The sequence below is a fragment of the Sceloporus occidentalis genome, unplaced genomic scaffold (assembly GCF_023333645.1).
Source record: "Sceloporus occidentalis isolate IW3139 unplaced genomic scaffold, rSceOcc1.0.p SCAF_3, whole genome shotgun sequence".
NCBI classification, from domain to species: Eukaryota; Metazoa; Chordata; class Lepidosauria; order Squamata; family Phrynosomatidae; genus Sceloporus; species Sceloporus occidentalis.
In genome coordinates this window covers 191,157,980-191,185,491 of record NW_028316983.1, presented here as the reverse complement: position 1 = coordinate 191,185,491, position 27,512 = coordinate 191,157,980, and the positions used below count along the sequence as shown (strand labels likewise).

Sequence of the window (27,512 nt, the reverse complement as noted above, 5' to 3'; positions counted from 1 at the left end):
CAGTAACGCTACTCTGTGTTTTAGTTTGGAACTGTAAAAGAACTGTCCAGGGTGCATTAGCACCAGAGCAGACTCACCATTCTACTGGCACAGAGGCAACTAGCTCCCTTGCTCTGATTCTAATGTTGTTTTTAGTGCCCTGCTATGATTTTTATTTTTTTTTAAATACATGTATACCTCAGTTTACAAAGTTGATGCGCTCCTGGGCATTAGTTCTTTAGTAGAAAATTTGAGACCAGAGGAAGAAAGGATTTGGGGAAAACAGGGATAGCTTCCTACACTGCAAAAGAGAATACAAATTGAATATGTTTTAGCAAACTTTTAATTCAAAACTAACAATATATGTTTCACATGAAATGAAATAACTAGGTCAAGTAAGCCTTGCATAAATACACAAAGAAATTGAACATTTTAGAGATCACTTGAAAACTTTAGTCAAAATGCACCTAGAAATAACCTTTCTTTCAACAACCTCAATTTTTCTTACTATTTCCATTTTGGAGGTCAGACTTTCAGACCAAAACTTTTTTAATATGCTGGGGGTAACTTTTCTTTAGGTTTTCCTATTTGCACATGTTCATTATGGGATTCTGGAGGCTGCTGTTGTTTACCTTACCTAGGCAGGCACACATGGCTAAGTAGGATGGACTAGAGTAGAACTCCATTCTTTCCCATCTGAAGCGTTATTGCTTTGTTAACTGCAAAAAGTAGTTGCAGTAAAAGAGGCTGGACCAGTATGAAAAGACTTCATTTTTAAAAAAGGAGCTTTGCTATCAGAGACTTTGTTACCTGGAATATCACTATATTCCAGTGTTACCCAAACTTCAGGTGTTTTGGACTTCAGTTCTCAGAAGCCCTAGCCAGTTTGGCCAACTATCAGGAATTCTGGGAGCTGAAGTCGCAAACATCTGGAGGACCAAAGTTTGGGAACCACTACTCTAGTCTATATGGTATGTCTGTTCCCAATCTTTTTAATTTCGAGGAAACCTTGAAGTAATTTTCAGGTCTCAGGGAAGCCCTGCAAAGAAACATTGAGAAACATTGGTCTGTACACTGCCTTGATTGGTTTCACAGAGGCAGCAGAGAACTTGGTGTCCCCTAGGGATTTTACACTACAGATCCCATAGTTCCTCATTGTTGGCTGTGTTGTCCCATGGGCTATAGGAGTTATAGTCCAAGATACCTGCCGGTTATCCATGGAGTAGGGACTGAATCTGGAGGATTCTGCTTGTGTAGTGTATACTCATCTGTTGAGCTATGGAAGCTGGATCAAGATCTGAAGGGAGAAAACAACCAATTTACTAGGAAGAAATTCTCTAAATGGGTCAAGTCCAATTCAGGGTCTAAACTGTGGCAAATCTTTCCTTGGTTAGACTGCCTGACTGTCAAAAACTGCAAGGAGTAATAATTGAGGGAGAGCCTTTCAGCATGAGCTTGAGGTGTTAACCATGAGATATGGAAATAGGGAGGGGTGGAGCATCACCAAATATGCAGTTCTCCTGAAGTGTGTTTTCCACACTATTTTTTTAAGTACTCTTCTTGAATATAAATTCTCAATTTTTCACAAGTTATTTTCCCCCAAAGAACAGACATCTGTTGTAATTATCATCTTCTTCCTTATTCCTTTTGAACTTTAGGATGTAAAGCAGTACCAGCTTGATATCCTGCATATATAAAAACTAGTGTTCTCATTCATGAGTGACCTTTAACAAATTATTTCCAATAAATGCAGCTGGGATCTAAATACAAACCTTGAAAGGTCATAATCCAACTATGCAAAATGCAGATAAAATTATTCCCTTCCTCTGGCAGCATGTGACGTCTGAAGGTCTTTGTAAGGTGTTGGTCCAATCATTATCATTTAAATTCTTGCATTATAAATAAATAGATCTAAAGATGATGGTCCAAATTAGTTTGCTTCCACTTTCCAGCAATAAGCCATATTTCTCTACAAATAAGATGCTTTATAGACTGCTCCTTCATTAGAAAAAAAAAAATTCGGTGGAACTGTAGAGAAGAAAGCATTTTTATCTCCTATTCACTGGACTGAATATTTAGTGCCTGCTTGTTAAGGCATTAATTAGGAGACTTATTTATGTTAGCTTGCTGTTTTCCTACAAATCTAATCTCAAACCAGTTAAAGCTCAATGTGGGCTTCAACAAGTGTGCAGTCTGGGTCCATGTTTATTCACTTTTATGAAGTTTATTTTTATTGTTATTAATTATAATGGCTGGTTTTCTCACTAACCTTTGCAATTTTGTCACATTTTGTCACTTCAAGTACCAGTGCTGAAGGAAAAGTAGAGTTTACATGAAATAATAATAATCAGCTTTTCTAGATAATAAATTAAATAGCATTAACATAATGATTCTCTAAGAAGGCATGTTACTTCTTTTTTCACTGTGTTTTTTAACTGATGTATTTTGTATTTTTAATGGACTGTACACTGTCTGGAGAATTTTGATCAGGGGGAAGTTTAAAAGAATCATTTGGTCAGTGAACAGAATATGAAAGGCATTTTTAATTGCTTCTCTTTATAATTGCAGGGCATATGGGAAGAAATGCATGGTATGTAAGGTCTAAGGAACTACAGAGTTCCTAGAATAGCAAGGCATTAGTGAAGGAAGCAGGAAAAGTTTAGACTGAGGTCATTCTTTTTAAAGAGTACATGAACATTTCTACATTTTAGTATCGAGGAAAGCACTCAACCCCTCCATGAATTAAAACAGGCCTCTACAGATAATCACCAAATGGCCTGAAGACAGAAGGAATGAAGGAACACATTTGTGCTGTTTGCTAGTTCTGATTTCACAGGTATCATTCATTGGGGGGGACACTTATACAACCACGGTTTAGACAGCACATGCTACTGCAATGGAAGTTTGTCCTTGGGGTCAGAGAACCACAATCTCCTGCTGATCAGATTGGAATGTTTTGGTCTTCCACACTATGATTAGAATTCCAGGTTAAGTGCCATGCCATCATATAGATTCCTGGGTGATGCATTCAGAATCCTCAGCCAAAGAGCTCTAGTGTCTTACCAAATTAGAACCCCAGAAATCCAAGAGATGCAGCCATGGCCGTTAAAGTGGAACAAAGTATTATAATTATGTAGCATGAAAAGCCAAGAAAAATGTCCCTAATTAAATTTATTACTCAAGTAGAAGGGTGGGAGAGGGGCCTTATAGCCATTCTTATAAACCTCAGTCTTTTCATACTCCCAGGACTGCCCTGTTTGGTCCAAAAAAGGAGGTGAATTGCCTCTTTTGGAAATTTCCAGAAGTGGCAATTCAGTTTTTGTATAGGTTCTCCCCCTACCCATGCACTGTTTACCATTTTGATTTTTTTTTCAAAGCCAGAAATGGACATATGACTACTTCTGGGTTTTCATTTTCTATGCATCCTCCAGAACATTTCAGATGCAGCAAATCCATCCCCCAAACCACTGCAGTTGCCCACCATGCCCTAGAATGTGTTTTTGCTTTTCAAAAATTAATTTTCTACTCTTTTTGAGTGATCTGCAAGACACATTATGACACTGAATTAAAATCATCCCACAAGCCCCCCAAATTAAAACATAATCTCTATGACAAACATAATTCAGATTACTCATGCATTCAGTATCTAGGTATATAGAACAATTTCTTCAAGAGAGTTAAAATTAAGAAATTAGGTGCTTTCTCACCACACAGTTAACAGCAATACCACTAATCATCTTTAAAGCATATGCTCAAACAGTATACTATATAACATATGAATGAAAATACATAACTACATGTATACCAGGCATCTTATTCAATATACAGTCGCCCTTCATATCCACAGGGGTTCAGTTCTGTTCGGTTCAATGCCAAATTCTATGAGACTTCAAGATCTCATTGTCTTCAGTGGCAGCTCCGTGGATAGCAAGCCTGTGGATATCAAGAACTGTATCTTGTAAATTAGGAGGGGGGGGGGGTAAGACTGGAATGGATGATCGAAAGGTATCTAGTGAATTGATGCAACTCAAAAATGTCCTGGATTCTATCCAACAGTGTTATATGGCTACTACAAAGCCTCCATGTCTCATGCAAATCCCATTTTCATTCTCACATAGGTGTCAAATCCATTTTGGTGATGAAATTTGATTCTGATTCCACAAGCAACTGCACATTCATGGTAACTTTGTTAGGATTGGTGTTTCTTCAGCTACCATTGATGTACTACTACTTCCTCCAGCACTTGGACAACTGCTGGCAGAACCCAACCCTCCTGGGCATTTTTTCTGCTGGCCTATTGTTGGATGCAACTTATCACTCACAGCTCAGTCTCTTAGACACAATAATATGTCAGCTCTCTTGATTTATGTACATATAAACTATGTTTGAATGTTATTCTGTTTAAACAAACTGGAAGCCAGTGTGAATTTTGGCTCAAATTTCAGTTTTCCTTTTTCATTCCCAGAAGCATTAATGAATGTGTACTCCTAAATTGTATTCACAAGAGATCCTCTTTGTCAGACTGAAGAGAACATCTTATTTTGTCCTTGTTTGTATTATTTATAATGACTTCATTAGTCAGAAGCTCAGAGTGGACACGTGATAGTGGGCACAAGATATTTGGCTGCATTAGCTTCTGCAAATGTTTATGTTCCCAGGGTTCTTTGAACCTCCTAGGAACAGCTCTGCATCCTTATTAGAGACTGACAATTAAAGGACTGTTTTCATATCAAAAGTAATCACCAAAAATTAGCCAGGGAAGGACATAGAATGCGGTGAGAAATCAGTTGCTCTAGAATGTCCAACCTTCCTTCATTTGGTCCAATCAGTATCAACTTAGGGTCCATTTTTATGTTTAACACTGCCAGCATAACTGGTGAATTGGCACTATGACAGTTTGCTTGGATTATGCAATATTAAAGAAAAAGTAATTACTGTATTGTGGGACCTTCTCATCATACCCAGTTGTACAATTAGAACACAAGGTTTTGTTAATAAACATGATGAGGCTATGATGCATTCTAAAACATTTGCAGAGGTGGCATGCTTAAACAAAGTTTTCTCTTTTTTTGAAAAGTATATTGCAATGAAGAAGAAAAAATTGACCAGTTAATAATGGTTCACTGTTTAGTGAGGTGAAGAGATTCCTTGGTCTCCCAGCTTATATACTCCTTAACCAAAACAATAATAAAAATAAAAATATATTAAAATGAAACCCTTGCCCAAAGGCAAAGAAACCATTACTCAAGGCTACTCTTACTATTCTGGGAGGACTGGAAGTCATGCCCTATCGCAATCTGCTTAGGGAGCTGGCTATGTTTAGCCTGGAAAAGAAACGGCTAAGAGGTGACATGATAGCCATGATTAAATATTTGAAAGAGTGTCAAACTGAGGATGGAGCAAGCTCGTTTTCTGCTTCTTCAGAGACAAGGACACATAGCAGTGGATTTAAACTACAAGAAAAGAGATTCCACCAAAACATAAGGAAGATTTTCCTGATCATAAGAGCTGTTTGTCAGTGGAATATGCTGCCTTGGACTGTGGTGGAGTCTCCTTTCTTGAAGGTTTTTAAACTTAGGCTGGATGGCCATCTGCTGGGAGTGCTTTGACTGTGTATTCCTGCATGGCAGGGGGTTGGACTGGGTGGCCCTTGGGATCTCTTCCAACTCATAATTTTCTATTATTCTATTCAGACTTCAGTGTAATGAGTAAATGCTTTCAAAGCAGTATAGGTGCAAACAACACCTGCCTTGGTCAGGCTTCACCTGGAATACTGTGTTCTGGGTACCACAATTTAAAAAGGATTTAGACAAGTTGGAGCATGTCCAGAGAAGGCCGACCAAAATGGTGAAAGGGCTGGAAACCATGCCCTGTGTGAAGAGACTTAGGGAGCTGGGTATGTTTAGCCTGGAGAAGAGACGGTTAAGAGGGGACATGATAGTCCTGTTTAAATGGTTGAAGGGGTGTCATACTGAGGATGGAGCAAGTTTGTTTTCTGCAGCTCCAGAAAATGGGGCCCAGAGCAATGCATTCAAACTACAGGAAAAGAGATTCAGCTAAACATTAGGAAGAACTTTGATAATGGTGTCAATAGAAATATTCTGAAGAAACTCCCCTTGGTAAGAAAGCTTCAGGGTACTGACCTTTTTGCCAATGAAATTGCCAAATGTCTTACTAGAATTCTGTTGTTTCATTGTTAGTTTGAGGTAGGTACCATAAATTTGATAATCCAATTTGCATTTGTAGCCATCTCTGTAAATAAGTGGAATGGGAGGCCACATGCACAAGCTCAGTTTCCCCTCTGGGCTGTCTTTAGAAACTCATTGATGTCACTTCCTTCCTCCATCAGCAAGTGAGTTTTTCTTTAATTCTCAGCCCCAGCTGTCTATGCTGTCAACACAAAGTTATTAAAATTCCTTTAAAGTGAATCAAAATAGCCTAAAAACAAATGTACTGGGAAGCAGGAAAGCATCAGTATTCAAAGTCCACAAACCTTTGAGCAAAATACGAGTTGATCCAACTAGAGATTGCAAACATTGGTCTTTCCTAGCATTTTGTACATCATTAAAGGATGCTTAAAACACACACTCCTCAATCTTTTATTACTAAAAACAAAAATAGCAAGAGAAGGAGCCTTATTTGGTTGTTTTTTTAAAAAAAATTAGCCTCAGGATGTGATTTCAATTGTCACAATGAGGTTCTCAGTGAACACAGCACTCTCTACTGAAAGTCTGCCTAAATAATGTTTAATTTTCCTTCTCCAAGCAAAAGTAACACTTGTATCTACAAAACAAAACAGTACACCATTATGCAGGAAGTAATTACCATAAAGAGTCAATCCTCTGTCATAGCTTAAAGCAGTAAGTTATCTTGGTTTTTATTTTTTTATTTATTTTTAGGAAGATAGTTATTGTAAAAGATCATTAGACAAGTTTTCACTTTAAAGTCTACCTGTACCAGAATAGTTACTTATGTTATGATTCTAAACAACTGACTTGGAAATAAGTGACTTGGAAACTTAAATCCAAATTTCAAGCCCTCTGTAATTCAGAGAACAATTATGGCTGCATGCTCATGTTATGTTTCATGGCTAACAATAGAAAGCCATTATGTATGTGATTCTATATAGAAAATTGGGTTTAAATAAAAAAAAACTTTCACTTTTTTTAACCACCACTCCTTGTCATTAGGTTATTTCTTTCTGAACAAAAAACAGCGTTTTATAAGTTCTGAGTCTTCCCCTCAGCTTTTATCTGTGTCACAATCTGATGACTTGTAGGGTAGAGTGGGAGGTAGTGTTATCACAAGGAGTGCGTCCATACTGTAGAAATAATTCAGTTTGACACCACTTTAACTGCCATGATTCCAGCCTACACAGTCCTGGGATTTGTAGTTTTGTGAACACCAATACTCTTTGGCAGAGAAGGCTAAAGTTCTTGTACAATGATAAATCCTAGGATTCCATAGGACAGAGCTAAGCACTTAAATTGGTATCGATCTGTGTTATTTCTGCAGTGCAAATGCACCCAAGATAAACCAATGAACTTCACAGCTGACTTGGAAATTTAACATCTTGGCATTTCTTGTCTGATTTTCTAAGCACTACACCAAACTGAAGCTCATATATTTCAAAGAAGGAGTCACTTATTGTCTTACTGCATGGGGCTATTCACCCATCTCTTACAATACTATCTAACGTAATAATAATAATAATAATAATAATAATAATAATAATAATAATAATACTTATTTGTTTATTTATTGACAGTAGTTCTCCAAGCAGAGATCTTTCTACACTAGAAAGGGATCCAGGAAGTGAACCTAGCATCTTGTGTATGCAAAGCTGTTCCACTGTGGTTAGGCAGTGGGTTATCTGTTTGCACTGGCCAGAGCTAGTGCCAATTTTTCCCCACCCATATGGGAAGTATTGGAGAAGACCTTATCACGTATAGAGATATTGAATATGTAGGTTTGAATATAGTGATGACTTGCTCCAGTGTGTGTACAAAGTGCATATAGGCTGTTTTTTCCTAAGTGCACAGAGGCATGTAGTCAGAAATCTTCAGCTTCTGCCAGAATAACAAGGCATTTCTTGAGGGCAGAGAGATTTATGGCAAATATCATCTGATTAGGTAAATGCACAAAGAACTGAGATATCAACAGACATAGGGAACCCTGTGGAAGGGATGTTAATTTCACAGTTCCCTATGATGGTATCACAACAGCAATATATTTGAATAGCACATGCTCAAAAAATGGAGGTAGCCACAAATGTAATGACATTACACCTTATGAAGAGGTTAGCACCTTTGAATCAGATGGGGAAAATACATATTTCTATCCTCCCCCCCCCCCTTTCTATTTGATAAGTCTATTTGTCTCCTTGCAAAGACAAACTGCAGTTCTGTAAACAGGAAAGCAAATCTTCAACCTTCTATATTTGAACAAGAACAAAAGTGAGAGCATTTGTCAATGTCTTTAAACCTGCCAGTTTGATAGTTTGCCTCATGTGGCTCCACAGCAGTCCCTCTAGCTACACAAATTGTGACACTGACAAGCAGTAAAGGGAGTGCCATCCACACATCCTTGCCCCAGAAATCTGTGATTGATGAAGTTCGACTGAAATTCCCACAAACGACGTGAAAGTCTTTCAGTAGTGAGGGTAATGTAGTGCACATGAAAAGCCAAAAATATCCCTTTGTTGCCTTAATTTTCAGTGTGTTCTACCTTCTTTTAAACTGTGTAATAGGGGAACAAAGGATTTTAGTCTAGCTCTAACTTACTTCTTCTAAGTGACCCTGCTGGCTTTCTCTTGTCATTTCTGATTAGAAGAACAAGATCCTTATCTCTGTCAAAACATTTTCCTATCTTACCTGCCTCAAATGAGGCACAGACATTTTCTATTATTGTTGTTGAAATATAAGTTGTAAAAGAATATACAATTAAATCTCCTTTCCTATAAAAGGCTCAATTACAGCTCATATCAACACTTCAGCAGAGGAAATGTTTCATGACTTCACTCTTTACAGTAAATGGCTAAAAAAAACTTATTTTGTGTCTGCTTCGACTGCAAAAGCCAGCTTCTGGGAGCATCCTCTATTGAAAGAGGAATGCAATGGTTAAGATATGGCTTGTTTAGAGAATGCCCTTTGTGAAAATTCCTTACGTTGTAAAATGTTAAATACTGTGCAATTGGTAGTCATAGCATTTCAAACCAGCTTCAGGGCAGGATACGGAGTTGAGACTGCCATGGTGGCCTTAGTCAGTGATCTCCGTCTGGGCATCAATAGGGTAGTGTGACCCTGTTGGTGCTCTTGGACATCTCAGTGGGCTTCGATACTATAGACCATGATATCCTTCTGGAACACCTGAGGGAGTTAGGTATTGGAGACACTGCACTCCAGTGGTTCCATTCCTACCTCTCGGGCAGATTCCAGATGGTGATGCTAGGGGACAGCTGCTCTTCAAAAAGAGAGCTGATATCTGGTGTCCCTCAGGGCGCCATCCTGTCCCCCATGCCATTTAACATTTACATGAAGCCGCTGGGTGAGATCATCCGGAGACATGGGACGTGGTGTTATCAGTATGCTGATGACACCCAAATCTACTTCCTTATGACCCCAACTACAGTAGAGATTAAGAATGGCATCTCTCCTCTGGATGCCTGTCTTGGGTCAGTAATGGGCTGGATGAGGGAAAACAAACTCAAGCTGAATCCAGAAAAAAACAGAGGTACTTGAGAAAGGTACCTCAAGTCTGGGGAAGGAGATTTGTCTACCAGTCCTGGACGGGGTCACACTTCCCCTAAAGGATGAAGTTCGCAGTTGAAGAGTATTCCTGGATTCATCTCTACAATTATCTCAAGTGGAAGCGATGGCCAGGAGTGCTAGGTACCAACTTTGGTTGATATGCCAACTGCATCCCTACCTAGACCAAAAGGACCTTCAAGCAGTGGTACATGCACTGGTAATCTCTCATTTTGATTTCTGTAACACGCTCTACATGGGGCTACCCTTGTACCAAGTTCGGAAGCTTCAATAGGTTCAAAATGCGGCAGCTAGATTGGTTACCAGTTCATCCAGGTTTGACTACATAACACCTGTTTTAAAATCTCTTAGTTGGCTGCCAATTAGCTTCCAGTCGCAATACAAGGTGTTGGTCATTACCTTTGAAGCCCTACATGGCTTGGATCCGAGTTACTTGCGGGAACGCCTCGCAATCTCAGAACAACTGGGAAGAATCTATTAGAACATCAACCAACCAGATTTGTAATGACTTCCCAAAGAGCTTTCACTGCGGCTGCTCCAAAATTATGGAATAGTCTCCTGGAAGAGATCCATTTTATTGCCTCCTTGGAAGCCTTCAAGAGGGCACTTAAGACAGATCTCTTCCGGCAAGCTTACCCACTTGACCTCATGTAAGAAATACTGTTCCACTTTCTGATCACTGTATAATTGTATTGTATTGCTGTATGACGATGAGCTAGTTTTAATGTAATTATTTTTAATGTATTTCATTGATGTGTTCTTATATGTATTTTATGGGTTGTAATCCCACCTCGAACCATTCAGGAGAGGTGGGAAAATATAAATGAATTATTATTATTATTATTATTATTATTATTATTTTGTATTTAATAATATACTTTAATCCTCAAGGAAGAGTTTTTAAAGGAGTCTATACAGAGTGCAGAATGATGATTGTCAAAAGTGGTCAGGGACGGGTCTCCTATAAATATTAAGTCTAATTGCTTTATTATTTTTCTTACTATAATTGAATGGATATTTTAAGGGCTACTTAGCATTGCTCACAATTACAGCTTGACTGTTCTCATAGACTGACCATGAATTGGAGCCAAGTTCGTTGAACTTAGGTCTTGCTAAAATCAGCCAGGCAAATTGGTTGTGACTTAAGTTCAATTGAGTTCAGTGAGAACTAAATTCAACTATATTATCCCAGATCCAATCCCATATTCAAACAGTATTTTAACATTCAGTAGAGGCTGGAAACCTTATTCCAAAATGTCGGTATAATTTGGATGTTTTTTTGCAATACTCTTATACTTTGTTTGACAGCGTTTTTTCCTAACCATTAACAGTGATGTGCACTAATGGTTATTTTTAATTTTCTCTTTCAGTTTCTGAAGAAAAATTACAATCGCAAACAATTAATCAGGTATTTTAATGATTTTACCTTTCTTTGAATTGCACAGTTCTTAAGATGATTGAGCATGGATTGAACATTTAGGACAAAATCCATTTGGGAATGTATATAGAGACATGTTTTTCTTTGCATATACAACTTTCCTTATCTTAAAAGATGCACACACAAATTAAACAACCCCAGTTAAAAAATAAAAGTGGGAACACCAAACATTTTGGATGAAAATAGGCAGTAGAGAAGCAATCCTATCTAGTCCAGAGAAGGGACCAGAAGGAATCAATTAGAAGACTGGAGATGGGGTTCACTTATAGGGACAGAACTATATGTAACACAGGAAGTGTCTGAAAACCTAGGTATTTTTTCCCTCAATTAGAACAATTTTTGAAACATTTAGATCTAAATCCAAGGTAACTTTAGCAGGTAACTTGCTTAAAAATGCTATAGATTTTTCCACCTATATGAACATAATGCCTTTATTCTTGTGGTCAATGGACACATTTGTGTAACTCGCTTCATAATGGGTTGTCCAACCACTTGCATAACTGGAAACGGTATTGGATTCCAGTCTTCCACATAGTTCAGAACTAGTGCCCATGTGCCCATTATTTGCATTAGCAGAATGTCACCACTGGATACTGGATTTATTAATAGCAGTGCCACTATTTTGGTTGAAAATGTCGGGTAAAACAAATTAATTTAGAGTTTCTCAAAACAAAAGGTTTTCTGATTTGTTTATTATTTCAAAGCTGGAATTATTCCATTTCCACTTTTTTAATATTGACCATATGGGCTTAGAGACAAGAAGACCCTTGCTGAAATTGTTGGGTTGGGTTAGTTGCTTCTGCATGTTTCTCACTGAGTATTTTGAACCATGGGATCTGCAATGTTACAGAACAAAATGGTCCCTATCCATGGTCTTTATCCATTGAAATTGATGGGGCTTAAATTAGTTGCAAATAGCTTGCCTTGTTAAATTCAGTGAGACCTAATTGTCGCTAGCTTTCTCTAAATTCGGCCCAAGAGCTTCATGCACTTAAATAAGTATGTATATCAGCAGGAAGGAATAGAATGAATTCTCTTAAAACTTCATGGAGCCTAGCCCTAATTTAGTACTATGAGTTGGCTGGCAAAGATTCGGGATTCCTCAATCTTCACATACTGTTTTCATTCTAGATGGAAAGACAATAGAGAAGCTAATCAGTAGTTTAACAAGAACTGGCAAATGCAATTAAATATGAATTTCCTTTTGTGCAGACTATTTATTTATTTAATTTGTTTATGCCCTACTCTTCAGCTACAAAGGCTCACAAAGACATTTACAAATTATTACCCTGTTCCCAGGTTTCCGATCTAAATAAAACACCATGATACACAAGGAAAAGGGAATGGCAGTGGGAGAGAGGAATAACTCCAGCAGACCTGCCTCTTCTTCTCTCCCTCTGAGGCAAGGGCAGCAGCAGTTGGGAGAGAGGGCGGGCCTCTCATTTGCTTCAGAGTCTAGACATGGTGGAACTTGCCTACCCTTCTTCTCTGCCCTACTGCCTACACAGATCATTTTGTTGAACTGGATTAGGCATAGTTCCTCATTTCATGAAGAGGTATTTTTTCAGATTTTATTTCTGAAACTTAGGCCTCATTCCCACTACCTTTTAAACCGGATCGCATATTGATTTGAACCGATTCAAAAGACCCTGGTTCCCGCTTAAACTGAATCGCTGAAGCAATTCTGAGAGGGGGGCCATGTGGTAGACTCATTTAACCTGCGTCCTTTTGATGCTTATGTTTTCCGCGTCTTTTTTGATAAATCGATTCTGCAAGTGTGAACCAGAAGCAGATTGGAATCAATTTAAATTTGCTCTTCAGCCGGCTGGAGCGAGTCCATTTTTAATGAATTCATCCATGAATGTGAACCACAAGTGGATTATTTAGAGGGGGGGAATGCGATCGGGACAAATGTAGTGGGAACCGCACTCTGCTATCAAATTGATTCATTGATCTATTGATTTATCTGTAAGTGGGAATGAGGTCATAGCTCACATATAGCCTATTTGTTTTCATGCAGAAGATCCTAATACGCACCCCAGCATATCTGGGCAGAGCTGGTTATACAGCTTGAGCATCCCTAATCTAAAAAACTGAAATCCTCCAAAATCCAAATCTTTTGTTCATTGACATGATTCCACAACCAGACTTGATCTTATATGATGCCTCTGGAGAGCCCACCAGCCACCGATTTCTGCCTTAAAGATCATAAATGTTGTGCTCCCGCTTGTTCATTTGCAAGACAGAATTGGACAGCTGGTGGGCTCTCTGAAGGTGGAGAAACCTGAAAAATGCATACCTGGCACTGCCTCCATTGCTGCCCTAGGACCACTTCTTGGACTGGCTACACTAGATCCTGGGTCTCATCTCCAAGATATCTCATTATGCATATGCAAATATTCCAAAATCCCAGGCATTTTGGATAAGGATACCTGGACAGTTAGTTGAAGAAATGGTCTGGCTGTTATGAGGCAACTTTCTTATGTCCTGACATTTGATTGTTGCTGGTTTCTTTAAGTACCCAGCTTTCCCCTTCAGGGGTCTAAAAGCGGTTTCCAGAGATGAGCATGAGTATCAGAGAATCACTACTGGCTTCCAATTTGTTTTTCTGTTTATATAGAAAGCATTAAAATAGAATCCAACACCTGTCGCTTGCATCAATATAAATAGGCACCAAGATACCTTTTTTAGTTTATTTTTTGTCTTTCTCCTGCTCATCAGTAGATTATATAAGACAAAGCATTTAACAGAGCCCAGTTTGCTCTATATGAATATTAGCAGTGATGGCCAGTACGGTGTAGTGGTTTGAGTGCTGGATTCTGGAAACCAGAGTTCAAATCCTTGTTCGGCCATGGAAACCCACTGGGTGTCTTTGGACAAGTTATATTCTCTAAGCCTCAGAGGAAGGCAAAGGAAAAACCCCTCTGAACAAATCTCATCAAGAAACCCCAATATAGGTTTACCCTGGGGTTACCATTGGTCAAAAATGACTTGAAGGAACACAGCAACAAATGGTTGCTCAAGAATTCAGACATCAATAAGTTTTCAAAACACACACACCTTCTTGTCCCTAAAGGAGAATAGCATATAGTGATGTCGAAATAGTTATATTCAATATGTAGGACAATAATTAAATATAAAATTCATCTTTAAAATTCATGATTAAAAACTGCCTGGATAGGTCTGCCAGAAGAGATAGGTCTTCAAATGTGTTTTATATTACAACAGCTGGTTTAGCTGTTGGATCTCTTCCAGCTAGTCATTCCACAGTCTTGGGGTGGCCGATGAGAAGGTTTTCTGAGTAATGGCTGCCAGTCAGGTTCTTGCAAGCTGTAGCAACTGCCCCTCCAGAGGACCTCAGTGTTCAGGGCAGATTGTACGGGAGAAGGCGATCCTGTAGATAAAAGTTCATCGGTAACAGCAGCACACAATCTGATTAAACATATGATATAACAGTAACATGTAGGGTGATCTAAGTCTAAGACATATTGCTTACATTTTGCACTATGGTTAATTAAAACAGAACAAAATACAGTCGGCCCTCCTTATGCGCGGATTTGAGCATATGCGCATGGCAAATCCGGAAGTTGTCCCCAATGGCGGCGCGTGTGCATGTGCGCTGCCATTGGGGACAACTTCCCTCCCTCCCCTCTCCTCCCCCCAACTCTTTCCTTCCCTCCCTCCCTCCCTCCCTCCCTCCTTACTTACCTTTTCCTTCCCGGTGCTGCGTCGCTGCTGCCGCCGCCGCCGCCTCGGCCGTAGCAGGGGGAAGGCCGGGTGGGGGTTTTGGAGGCAAAGAAGCCTCCACCCTTCTGCGGCGGCGGCGGCAGCAGCAGAGGACCAGCGGCAGAGGCCTTTTCCAGGAGCAGTACCCGGCCTTTCCCCCGGCAATGGCAGCGGAGAGGAGGAGGAGGAGGAGGACGAGCGTCTGGGGCCTCTTCGGCCTCCAGTCCGCCACTCGGCCCCTGCATCGAGGTGCTGGCGCCGGTGGCGGAGAGGAGGCCGAAGAGGCCCCAGACGCTCGTCCTCCTCCTCCTCCTCCTCTCCGCTGCCATTGCCGGGGGAAAGGCCGGGTACTGCTCCTGGAAAAGGCCTCTGCCGCTGGTCCTCTGCTGCTGCCGCCGCCGCCACAGAAGGGTGGAGGCTTCTTTGCCTCCAAAACCCCCACCCGGCCTTCCCCCTGCTACGGCCGAGGCGGCGGCGGCGGCAGCAGCAACGCAGCACCGGGAAGGAAAAGGTAAGTAAGGAGGGAGGGAGGGAGGGAGGGAGGGAGGGAAGGAAAGAGTAGGGGGGAGGAGAGGGGAGGGAGGGAAGTTGTCCCCAATGGCAGCGCACGTGCACGCGCGCCGCCATTGGGGACAACGGGATGAGCATATGCAGATTTTGGTATACGCGGGGGGGTCCGGAACGGATCCCCCGCGTATACCAAGGGCCGACTGTAAAAGGCATTAGAAAGCAGTCATATACACAGTGATAACATTTTAATTGACATAAGACTCCCTTACTCTGAACAGCAAATTCAGCAGTTATCTTCGTAATATATTTTTGCTCATCATTTAATAATTAAAAATATAACCAATATGCTAGCAGGTTTATTGTCAACTGAAATTTCTTAAACAAAGCTTCCCTCAGAACTTCATACAATTTAGAAAACTTAGGCCCGTTACAGACGGGCACTTTAGTATGCGCTCCGCGCATGCTAGGGTTAAAAAGGGGCATCCTTTCCGGACGCCCCCAACTCTAGGACGTGCGGAGTGCACACAAAATGGTGGCGGCCGTTCCACACGGCCGCCGCCATGAGGACGTCACGACCGCGCTCCCTTGATACGGGGCGGCACGGAAGTGACGTCCTCGCTCCGCGCCAGGGCATCTAGTGCGCCCTTAGCGCGGAGCAAGAAGGAGCTCCGTTTCGGAGCTCCTTCCTGGTTTGGTCCGCTGGGCGCAGCCTTCACACGGCTGCGCCCAGCGGACCAAAGGAGAAAGGGGCCAAGCGGCCCCTTTCTCCTCCTCCCCGCTGCCGCAGGGTGTCCTTGGGGCTTGAAGCCCCAGGGACACCCCTTTTCAGGCTGCGGGGAAGTGGCATTTTGCCTCTTCCCCACAGCCTGAAAAGCGGCGGATCGGGGCCTCAGCGGCTGCTGTTCTGGCCGCTGAGGCCCCGATACACCGGGAAAATGGGCGGGTACAGCCCACCCCAAATGCGCGGTCTGTAACCCGCCATTAAGTGATATGCTTAGGCGGCAGTTTTGTACCCACTTGCCTGAGAGTAAAGCCCATTGTTTCTATGTAGCCATTATAGGATTACAGCATTAATTTTCTGCTTTTCTCAAATTACAAATATGTAACAGATTTTCAAATCTAGTGTTATTTAGTCTCCAGCAAATCACCATAATCTAAAATATGTACATAATAAAGCAGATTCTCAGCTTGTGATTGTTGGAGAAATACTGAGAGCATATAGGACAGAGGGGGAGAATCACATGGTCCTCCAGATGTGGTTGACCTCCAACTCCCATAATCTCTGGTTGGCATAACCAGTGGCAAGGAATGATGGGAATTGCAGTTCAACACATCTGAAAGCCACATGATTTCCACCTTTGATGTAGGCATCTACTTAGTAGCAGTCTGTGTTCTAAGCAGGTGCTGGGGCTTTCTCTGTAGCCCTGGTACAATAAAATGACTTCCCCTTGCCCCGACTGCAAGTCTCCAGTACATTCAATCAATCCCTTCTTTGTACATTTGTACATTTAATGCTAAGGTGTCAGGGACTTTGTAAGCATGTTTGGCTCAACATACAGATCTTCACATGATCAGACTTTAGCACTAAAGATGTGAAGCACTTTCACTTTAGCTCTCAAAAGTGCAAGGAAAAACCCATGTTGTGACCTTTCCTCCTCCCTCCAACCACACAACCCCTGTATTGCCCAGCAGGACTGGATTATGAGCATATCAGTATCCACAATAAGTTTGTGCCTGCTGCCTTTTATCAGTACTGATCCAGCCTTGCATTTCCCCTTAACACAGTTAACAAAGTATACGAGGGTCATTCAATAAATACTTAGCCTACAAAAGAAAAACGAAAATTTTGGAAAAGTGGCAATTTATTTTTCAACATAGTCTCCTTTTAGCTCGATACACTTGGCCCAGCGATGCTCCAACTTTTTCAACCCGTCCGAAAAATATGTTTTCCTGAGGTCTGCAAAATACTTATATGAAAAGAGAGAGAAATTAAGGCAATAAAAGTCTTTGTAAAAAGGAGCTTCACTGTCAGGGGCTGTGTTGACTAAGGTATGTCTGTACTATCATTAACATTTGCACTATAGAAAAATTAAGTGCAGAAACCATGAAATATCAGAAATAGCACTTGGCATAATGTAATCTTTGCTTTGCAACATCAATTTCTTTTGGGGTCTTTCTCATGCCACTCCTCATCCACTGAGTGCTACCCTCTTGACTGATGATTTCTCTCTGAGAGCTGGGAGGGGAACAGTTTCAAGGCACTCCTGCTGTGTTTGTCAGTTGAACCTGGGGAAAGCTACCTAAGGCACTTGTGAGAAGCTCCACTGATCTTGTTCTAGCAAAAAAAAAGTCACTCCTGTCATAATAGTTCAACATCTGTTGAACATCTGTTTGCTGCAAGTATATCTTCTACTATTCAGGTAGCTGCTTTAGAAGTCCTTTGGTCACTTTCTGTTACCTCTCCCCAATACCCTCAGGGATAACTTTGAACTTTAGTCAGGAGTCCCAGCTTATTCAAATTTTCCCTCAATAATAGCTATCCCCTGGCTTTTTACATCTCTTTTCTTGTTCAGAGGTATTTTACTGCACTACAATATCATATTCGATATTCAGATTTTGGAAGGATTATTTCTTGGACTGCGGTCCTCAGAATCACCCAGCCAGCAGTGGCCGGCAGTGGCATCCCTTCCAACTATCCTGATTTCACAAGGACAGTCTCAGTTAATTCGCTATCATCCCATATTTTCAGTTGCTTCTAAAATGGCACAGTTTCTCTCTCCTCCTCCCATTTTACCTCTTTATCCTCAGTTTGAGTATCTATAAAGAATTTCTGTGCAAAAGTAATTGCAATTAGTCAACTCAACAGAGGAAGAGGAGAAGACAGGAGAGCAGAGGAGAGAAGAGAACAGAGGCTTATTCTTCCAAGAAGGTGGAGGCAAATGCAAACTGTTGTAGCCTCTCCTAGTTTGTAAATTCTTTTTCATGAATATAGCCATCTTGATGTTGTTTTGCCATACATGTCTCAGTTTTCATCCATGAAATGCTGGAGGGTATGGCAGTGGCCAAGCCCTTAATATAATCTGATTGAAACCATTCAAGCTCTGAATATAATAATGTAGTATTCTTGCTTCATCAGCAAATCTGAATTTTTCTTCTTTGTTGGATTATTGTTAATGTTGGTAGTAAATGTTCCTTTCTTTGTCCTCAAGGTCAGCCCTTCTTTTGTCTTTTTGGAATGCAGGGACCACAAATATTAACCATTACTTTAATGGGAGCCAATATCAAACAGTAACAAATATTCCCTCAGATTCCTGTCTACCATTTTTATACCTACAAAACCAAGGATGTATATTAAGGTTGAAGAAAGTGTACCCTGTAAGCCACATGGTACCCCTCCTGGTCATTTTTGCAGATCCTGGCCCTTCCCCACTGCACACACACATACCCACACACTGGATTTTGCCCCCCCCCCAAAAAAAAACCCACATTTTTAAACTTTTGCTAAAAATAAAAATTTAAGAAAAACTATTTATGCTGGAAGTAAACAGCCAGTTAATTCCTGTTAATTAAAGGTCTTTCCTCAGCCTAAAGCAGCCGGGAAGTCCAACTAATGTGATAAAAATGATACCCACTTTTTAGTTTAAACACTGAAAAAAGGTTTAGAAAAATTCTGAGGGTAGGGAGAATGGCCTTCTGGTATCCTGCAGGAAGCCAATCCAAGCCCCCAGATCCTAAACAAAAAAACAAACAGCTTCATTTATATACCGCTTCATACTGAACTAACAGTGTCTAAGCGGTTTACAACTGTAAGCTAATTGCCCCAACAAGCTGGGTACTCATTTTAGGGACCTCAGAAGGATGCAAGCCTGAGTCAAGTTTGAGCCCTTTTACTGGTATTGAACTCGCAACCTTGTGGTTTTGAGTGAGTGATGGCAGTACAGGCATTTAAGCACTGCGCCACCAGGGCTCCTAGATGTTCCTGGTCCCTGATGTATTTGAGAATTTGCCAGTGGAGGCAACACCAATGAAGTATACAAATAAAAACGCCAAATAAAATATGTCTTTACAATGCTACATGCCTTTGTTGTTTTGCTTTTCTCAATTTGTTTACTTGTTTGGATTGTTTGTTTGTTTTCAGCAACAGGTTTACATGGCCTGGCCACTCCCATGGAAAGAATATTTCACCTTTTACAAGCTGCAATTGTCTCCTCATTTCATTTTAATGAGAAATTGGATTATTTAAGGCTTCCTTAGCGAAAGTTCAGGGGCAGATATTAGCACGCTTAGCTTGACCTTCCAAGAGCAGCAAGTGTAGTTCTCTGTGGCACCCCATTTGTAGAAAACTGCACCTTCGAGGCCCAGTTGGTGTCACCACTGGCATCATTCCGGTGCCAAGTAAAAACACGCCTTTTCACTAAAACCTTCAGGGTGTAACTGATTTCATCCAAATCTGCATATGTGCATACTTTAATTGCCTTAACTGGTTCAGTTGATTTGAAACTGTCTTATTTGAATTTCTGAAATTATTTAATATGTTTTTAGTTTTTATGTTGATTTTTATTGTTCCCAGCTGTTTTAAACCATTTTAAACTGTTTCTATTGTATACCTCCCTAAAATCTTTGACTATAGGACAGGATATAAATATTTTAATAAAATGAAGTAAATAAATGTAAGTATTGGAGTTGAGTTCACACTTGTCAGATGATTTTTTGGGGAATGATTTTTATTTGGAGCAAGACAATACAACATAACATATTTTCACATCTTGATTCTCTTTTCATTCTCTTACAAGTTAGTTTCTATAGAACAAATTAGAAAAAGTTCTAACAAGTTCAGTAGAACAAGTTAGCTTCTATATAAATTTAAACTTCGTCTGTTTTTAACAGGGCTTCAAAATCTATCCGGCAGAGGAATCTGAAAGAACAAAATATTGGATCGCTGTTGGGAATCTTAGCAAACCAAGTAAAGCTGTTGCTAAGAATGGACATAATCTAGGAAATGTTAGCCCTCTGCTACAGAGCCCAGATTCTATGACCACCAAAATATCCGAAGAGCTGCAGAAGGTTACATTTCTGCTTAAACAGTTCAAGCAAGTAAATTTACCACCAGCCATGCACCCTCTGAACAAGAATTTCATCAAAGATGATCGCTGGAAAGCCACAGATGAAATGCAAGAGGAACGAAGGTCTTTCCTATACAATTTCTGCAAAAAATATCTTCGAGAACACAGACCTCGGACTCATCTTATGCGCATGGTTTCCAGAATATATGTGGAAGAACAACACAAGCTCCTGTACTGCGAAGTTCCTAAGGCAGGCTGTTCCAACTGGAAACGAGTATTGATGGTTCTCAGTGGCCTTGCCAAATCAGCTGCTAATATTAGCCATGATGCTGTGCACTATGGAAAACATCTGAAGAAACTAGACAGCTATGATTTGAAAGGAATACACATGCGTTTAAAGACATACACCAAAGTTATATTTGTACGGGATCCCATGGAAAGATTAGTTTCTGCATTTAGAGATAAGTTTGAGCATCCAAACAGCTACTACCATCCTGTGTTTGGCAAGGCAATTATTAAGAAATACAGACTTAATGCTGACGGAGAGGCATTGAAAACAGGCTCAGGAGTCAGGTTTAAAGAATTTGTCCAATATTTATTAGATTCCCATCGGCCAGTAGGTATGGACACTCACTGGGAGCAGATCAACAAACTTTGCTATCCTTGTGTTATCGGTTATGATTTCATTGGCAAATTTGAAACAGTGGAAGAAGATGCTAATTATTTTTTGAGATTGATAGGTGCTCCAGAAGGGTTGACATTTCCTAATTTCAAAGACAGACATTCCACTGACAAAAGGACAAATTTAGAAGTTGTGAGAAAGCACTTAGAAGAGATTCCTGACAGTGAGAGGCAGAAAATGTATGACTTCTATTATCTGGACTATCTGATGTTCAACTATACTGTGCCATATACAGAGGCTTGATTTGCCTGAATGCTTAAGCAATTTTAGAATTTAGCTTGTGAGTGGAAGAAACATAGCTTCTTAAATGGCAATGTTTTGATTTACTGATATTTTCATAAGCTAAAGTGACACCTTCTAGCTCATGTTATAGTAATAACAGAAGAGAAAAATTAATTGCACTGAAATGTCTGGGAGGAAAAACACTTTTATATTCGTTAACTTTAGGGTCTGTAGATCTAATGTGAATGTCTTTAAATGAAGCCTTTAAATCATAATGATTTGAAAAGCTCTAAAACAGCATGATCTTATTTCCATTTATTCATCTGCCATGATTCATGAATGTATTTTTTAAAAAAAATCTTCTGAGAAATATCAATTAAAAATGAGCTTTCTTTTTTTTAAAAAAATGTGTATAGTGTATATTAAGCATCTATAGTATATCAAGATGGAAGTACTGAATTTGTTCCAAATAGGCACCAAAAACTGCCCTGATGCAACTCTTGTGTGCACATGGAACCCCATTAGAAATCTGGTTATTAATTCAAGCAGCTTTTTTAATATTACCAACCCCCCCTCCCAAACACACACACACATATTTTACTATCACTGCCTTTCTCACCCTATCTGATCAGTGACGTTGCCAGTTTTCTAACAGGACTGTCACATGCATAGCAACTGGATCGATTGCTATTAATCCCATTAACCTACATTCCTCTTCACTCAGAGATACTAATGTAGAAGCTATTTGCCACACCAATATGTCCCCTAACTGGCTTATAGCTAGTGTTATTTGTTAGTAATAATACTGAACTGTCCCTAGTTTAAAGGCTCCCATATCTTTGAACTTCACAAGTTGATCAGAAGGGAAGTACATTTTAAAACAGTTTGTTCCCTTCCTCAGAGGAAAAAGATCTATAATCACAGGAAGGCAAATAGGTGAAGAATTGGCCATGATGTACAATTAGAAAATCAGAGCTCTTTCTGACCACTGTTATGTTTGACAAAAATATCATACCTTGGGAAAAGGGGTTTGGACTACAGTGGCTCCAGAATATGCAGGAAAGATGCATGTGGGTCTTCAGTCTAGCAGTCTTATATGTGCCCTGCAAGAATCTGACTAGTTAAGAATCTTGTTTCTGGGAGTGAGTCAAAGTGTTAGTGACTTCCTCTAAACTAGGCTTTAAATAACTGGAATCTAGAATACCCACCTTTTTCTGTACTTGCCCACAAACATCCCAACATTTAGTGGAGATGGCCTCTGTGTCTAAGCTACCCAAAAGATCTGGCATAAGGGTGTAAGAGGAAAGCTTTCTCAGTGGCCACACACAAGTAATTGGGATGGTCGTGGTCGTGATGATGGTGATCAAGAATCCTAGATCATCTATTTATTTGCATAAATGTAACTGGAGAGCCAGTATGACATAGTGGTCTCAGCATTGAACTATAACTCTTGAGACCAAAGTTCAATTCCCACTCAGCTTTAAACCCACTGGTAACCTTGGGCAAGTCACATGCTGTAAACCTCAGGGAAAGGCAATGGTAAACCTCCTCAGAACAAATCCTGCCAAGAAAACCCCATGATAGGCTTGCCTTAAGGTTACCATAAATCAGAAATTACTTGAAACACACACAAGGCACACACACACACAACTACATAACATTGTCCAGCCCAACTACCCCCAGCTCACCTTAAGAGCCAAGAACTGGACTAAGCAAAGGATATCCATTCAATTTCTTTTTTGTGTGTGTGTGCAAGTAGGACATTTCTGCTTCCATGAGCTATCCTACTACATGGACATGCAACAGGGGCTCTGTGGTATTTACATAGGTTTCCAGTAAGACTGCATAGTCTTGCTGAATACAGATCAGATATGGATTTGTACATTATTAATCCATAACTGCAAAACTGAATATTGTTATTATTATGCCCCCATAAGGCTCATTTTGCCTCCTCTCTTATCATGTTTTGCCAGAAGAGAAAAGGTTCAATTATTGTTTTTAATTCCAGCAGAACTATTATCCCAAATAGATCAGCGACTGCATTTACTTTCAAATGCACCCAAGACGAAGGAAGGATAAATTGGGACACTAGACCAGGCACACATCCAAAAACATACAGAGACACTTATTTGTCTGTTTTGGAAAACATTCACATACATAATCAAAATTTGGGGAAATATTTTAAGACTGAAACTTTGCTTGGATGCTAAGAGAATCTTGAAATTGTCTTGTTTTATATAATGGACAAATTAATAAAAATGTCTGCAGCACGCACTACCTTTTTGGTTCACTAGGTGGGAGATGTCCCCAACCTACTTTAGAGCAAAGTTGGAACCAGACCTGACACCTGAGCTATTCATTACTTCAGAGGACCTGTATGGGGTTCCACTGAAGATATAGGAGAGTACTGATGGCAAGCTGGAGGAAAGTAACAGAGGTTAGAGCTGAGCAATCACCAGAAGTTATGGGGGTCCAAAACACTGCAGAAATAATCCAGTTTGAGACCACTTTAACTGTCCTGTCTCAGTGCTAGGGAATCCTGGGAATTGTGACAGAGAAGGCTTAATGCGTCACAAAACTACAGTTCCCAGAATTCCCTAGCTTTGAGTCAGGGCAGTTAAAGTGGTCTCAAACTGGGTTATTTCTGAAGTGTGTTTTAGACCTTAAAAAAAAGACAATGTTGAGAGGAAACAAATGTGGAAGGAGAGAGAGCATAGCAGGGGTGGGCAATAAAAGGTTTCCTAAGCTGGGTTTTTTTCTGTTTGTAAAAATAGTAAGAACAACTGTTTTTAAATAACTTTTAGTAAGTTTGGAAAACTGATCAAAATTTCTAGTACCGTAATCTGTAATAAGACTTCATCATATACCCGTATATATATATATAAGGGCTTGGTGCAAGAGACTTCATTGCTGAGCTAATTGCATTGTCATATTTTTGCATAGTTATGTATCAAGGTATCCATATTTCATTAAATGGACTTTTGGAAAACCATAAAGCTGCATCAATACATGTACTGATGTTATGGTTTGCTTTTGCCTTTACTGCCATAAACCTGTCAATTTATGGTACTATCCCATCACCCAGTTTTTAAACTATGATTTCATTGGGAGGGAAGCAGCATCGATGATGCTGATCACATGGCACCCTCCCATAGCTGCCCTGTCCCTGACTGGTTCCTTTTCATTCACAGAGGAAAATCATGAATGAGTTGCCAGTTGCACAATGTCCCAAGTATGAAAAGCCATTCCCAGGGCCAGTGGCATCACTATGGTTGGTGTCACCTGGAGCGCTAACCCATGGTATCACCTTCCACATTAACTTCCTCCCATACCACACCTTACAGAATCCTTAGTAATATTTTTTGTACCAATGTTACTCATAAATCATAGTTCCCATACATCCCTCAGTGTAATGCAATAGTTGTGACATAAACAACTAGCAAACTTAAAATTATGCCTTTAAATTATAATATCATAGGCACAGAATAAATGTGTTTACATATGCATAGTTCCAAGGGGTTAATGGGAAAATTTGGTGATGTTTTAAAATATATACCGTATATTTTTTTTAAATTAAATTTTTAAATTTGAAATTTGATTTTTAAAAAAACCTAGGGCCTCTCCTTTCTCCTCCCACTAGCCTCACCCCACTCACCCATTTCTTCAGCATTTTAAAGGGATACAGTCGAATGCCGTAGCCCATTTCTGCCCAAATGCAGATGTTTGAGGAGCAGTGGTGTCACCCACACCACCACCCTTGGGGTGTCACCCTGGTGCACGCCACACACACACACACACACACACACACACACACACACTGCCTGGGGCATTCATATGATTGGCAGTCACATGGTGTCCCTCTCTACTTTCGCTGCTCCACCGCACAGAACTCGGAGACATTACTTTTTCAGACCACAGCTCCCAGATTTCTAAAGACCAAAACAGTGACTTTTCCAAACTCTGTTCTTTTATTGAAATGATTTGCTCAAAAGTGGAGGTTCTTATTGGAAGCAAACAGGCATCAACACTGGTATAAAGTAATTAGTGTGAGAGAGGAGATAATGTCAGTGCTTTGTTTTTGCCTCTCTATATCTTTCTTTGGCCTGTGTATTCAAGCCTTCCGCTGCCTTCCTACCTGGAGACATTGCCTCCTCCTCCTCTCAAGAATTAATAGCCAGAACAGACCAGCAAACTATACCATCTTCCCAGTAGCTTGGCGGCGTGGTGTATGAAAGATGCTCACCCTCAAGCTGGTAGGAAGCTGCCATGAAGCTCCCCAGCTGTTTACACGGTGGCAGCTTTTTGATGCTTCGGTGGTGCAGTGTTTAAATACTGCACACCGCAGGAGCGCCAAAAAGCCATGGCGGTGGCAAAAGGCTGCCCTTTTTCTAGCACTTCTTTTTGTATTGGAGAAGAGCTGGATCGGGGCTGTGGTGTGTAGTTGCCACAGCCACGATCCAGCACTCAAAGGGGTGGCGTTAAGCTGCCCTTATATGGCCATCATTTTTGGTCCTTAGTTGTTCTCTTTGGGGCTCGACAGACTGCCCCAAAAGGGCAGTCTGTAGCTGCCTGTTTTTCTTCCGGAGGGAGCCCACAGCAACCAAACTGCATGGGTTCCCTCAACTCCAAAAAGAACCCGCTAAAAGTGGGTTCTTTAGGGCATGCATTTGCGCCACCATCAGTGCACCATTAGTGCACTGTGGCATGTCAGTGACGCAAATGCAGTGCAGTGACATATGGACGCTGTGCAGCACTTGTATCATACATGTATGCCCCATGTGGCAGGGCAGCGCAGTCATGGCGGCACTCATACATACTAGGGTTCAGGAGCATGAGGTTGCTGTGCACTTCCGAACCCTAGTATCGGCAGCGGCATGCCACTTTTGGTCCGTGTGTACTGGGCCTTTGTTTGCTTCAACGGGAACCCATGAGGCTGCATCCCCAAGAATGGATACTAGCGTTAGTGCTGGGATACAACTGTCTCCACATGCAGAAGACTGCCAGCCAGGAACACAAACACCACTGCAGAGTCTGGAAGTAGTTCACAACTGCTGAAGTTCTTCCGAACATGTTTTAAATTTTAGTTGCAGCAAATATTTACACAAACCAGCATAATGTTCCTCCATCAACCAACATCCACACCACCACATTGTGTACTGGAGCATTCATCCTTATATACACAAACACAGCTAGAATTCTGATCCAACCCCCTGCTAGTGTTTCATCACTTCCTGTCATGTAGTCGCAATGACAGTGCAGTTTGGAACTGCTATGACTCATCTCCATGTTCATGTTGCATCAGCTTCCTCTGAGTCAGCATTTCCTTTTTAACCCATTGCATGCACCTGAGACATTTTACACAGCCTGGGGCAAAAATATACTGACAACTAGTTTACACCTGCACGTGAGAGCCAGCTTTTAGTAGCTCTTATAACCAAGCATATGACAATTTCTTTTGCCTTTTTTTACTCTCCTAAAATGGACTTCCTGAGACAATAAATATATAATTCCCCAGAATTCCATAGCACTGAGCCATGGCATTTAAAGTGGTGTCACCCTGGACTATTTCTGCAGTACAAATGCAGCCTTAGTTGGTAAGAACTAGAGAAGAAGCCTTCATGGTTCTCACAAAGTAGACTTTTTCAGTCAGTACAATCAGACTGACAATCCTTCTTCACAGGGACAGTCTCCCCTGGTGAGATTCATCCTTACTGACAACCATAGACTATAGTTGATGGTAACGTCTGCCTGAAGAAAATCCAACACTTTAGTACATGAATGACTGTCGGGTTCACTGAAGCACTAGGTTTTAAGGTTTCCAACAGAGTTGCATGTCTTCCTTTTCTCCTTCTGTGCAGAAGTAAATTATATTATATTTGGGGCAATTTAGGAGACAATTTTGGCACTGGCTTCACAATAATAAAGCAGCTCACAAAACATCATGTTCTGGAAAGGGATGTTTTTTTTTCACGTTGTTCCCTTTCTTAAACTCCACTTTGTAGTTCTCTTTGTCTGCTAATTTCTTCTGCTTTCAGGTTTTTTGTTCCCTATGTACTTGCCAGCAAGTTCAAGTCGCTTCCAAACTTCCAGGCCGGCCAGAATCCCTCTTTGGGAACTGAGCTGAC

The 27,512-nt window shown here is 40.6% G+C and overlaps 1 protein-coding gene across 1 annotated transcript in view; it reads left to right on the top strand.

The window, feature by feature from the left end:
* CHST9 (carbohydrate sulfotransferase 9) overlaps positions 1–21,574 on the top strand; it is a 77,652-nt gene extending 56,078 nt beyond the window's left edge. Inside the window, exons 3-4 of the mRNA XM_089517219.1 lie at positions 11,117–11,154; positions 20,308–21,574. Coding sequence (XP_089373345.1) covers positions 11,117–11,154; positions 20,308–21,408 — 1,139 coding nt within the window. The 3' untranslated portion in view covers positions 21,409–21,574. The remainder of the gene's footprint in view (positions 1–11,116; positions 11,155–20,307) is intronic.
* The last annotated feature ends 5,938 nt before the right edge of the window (positions 21,575–27,512 follow it).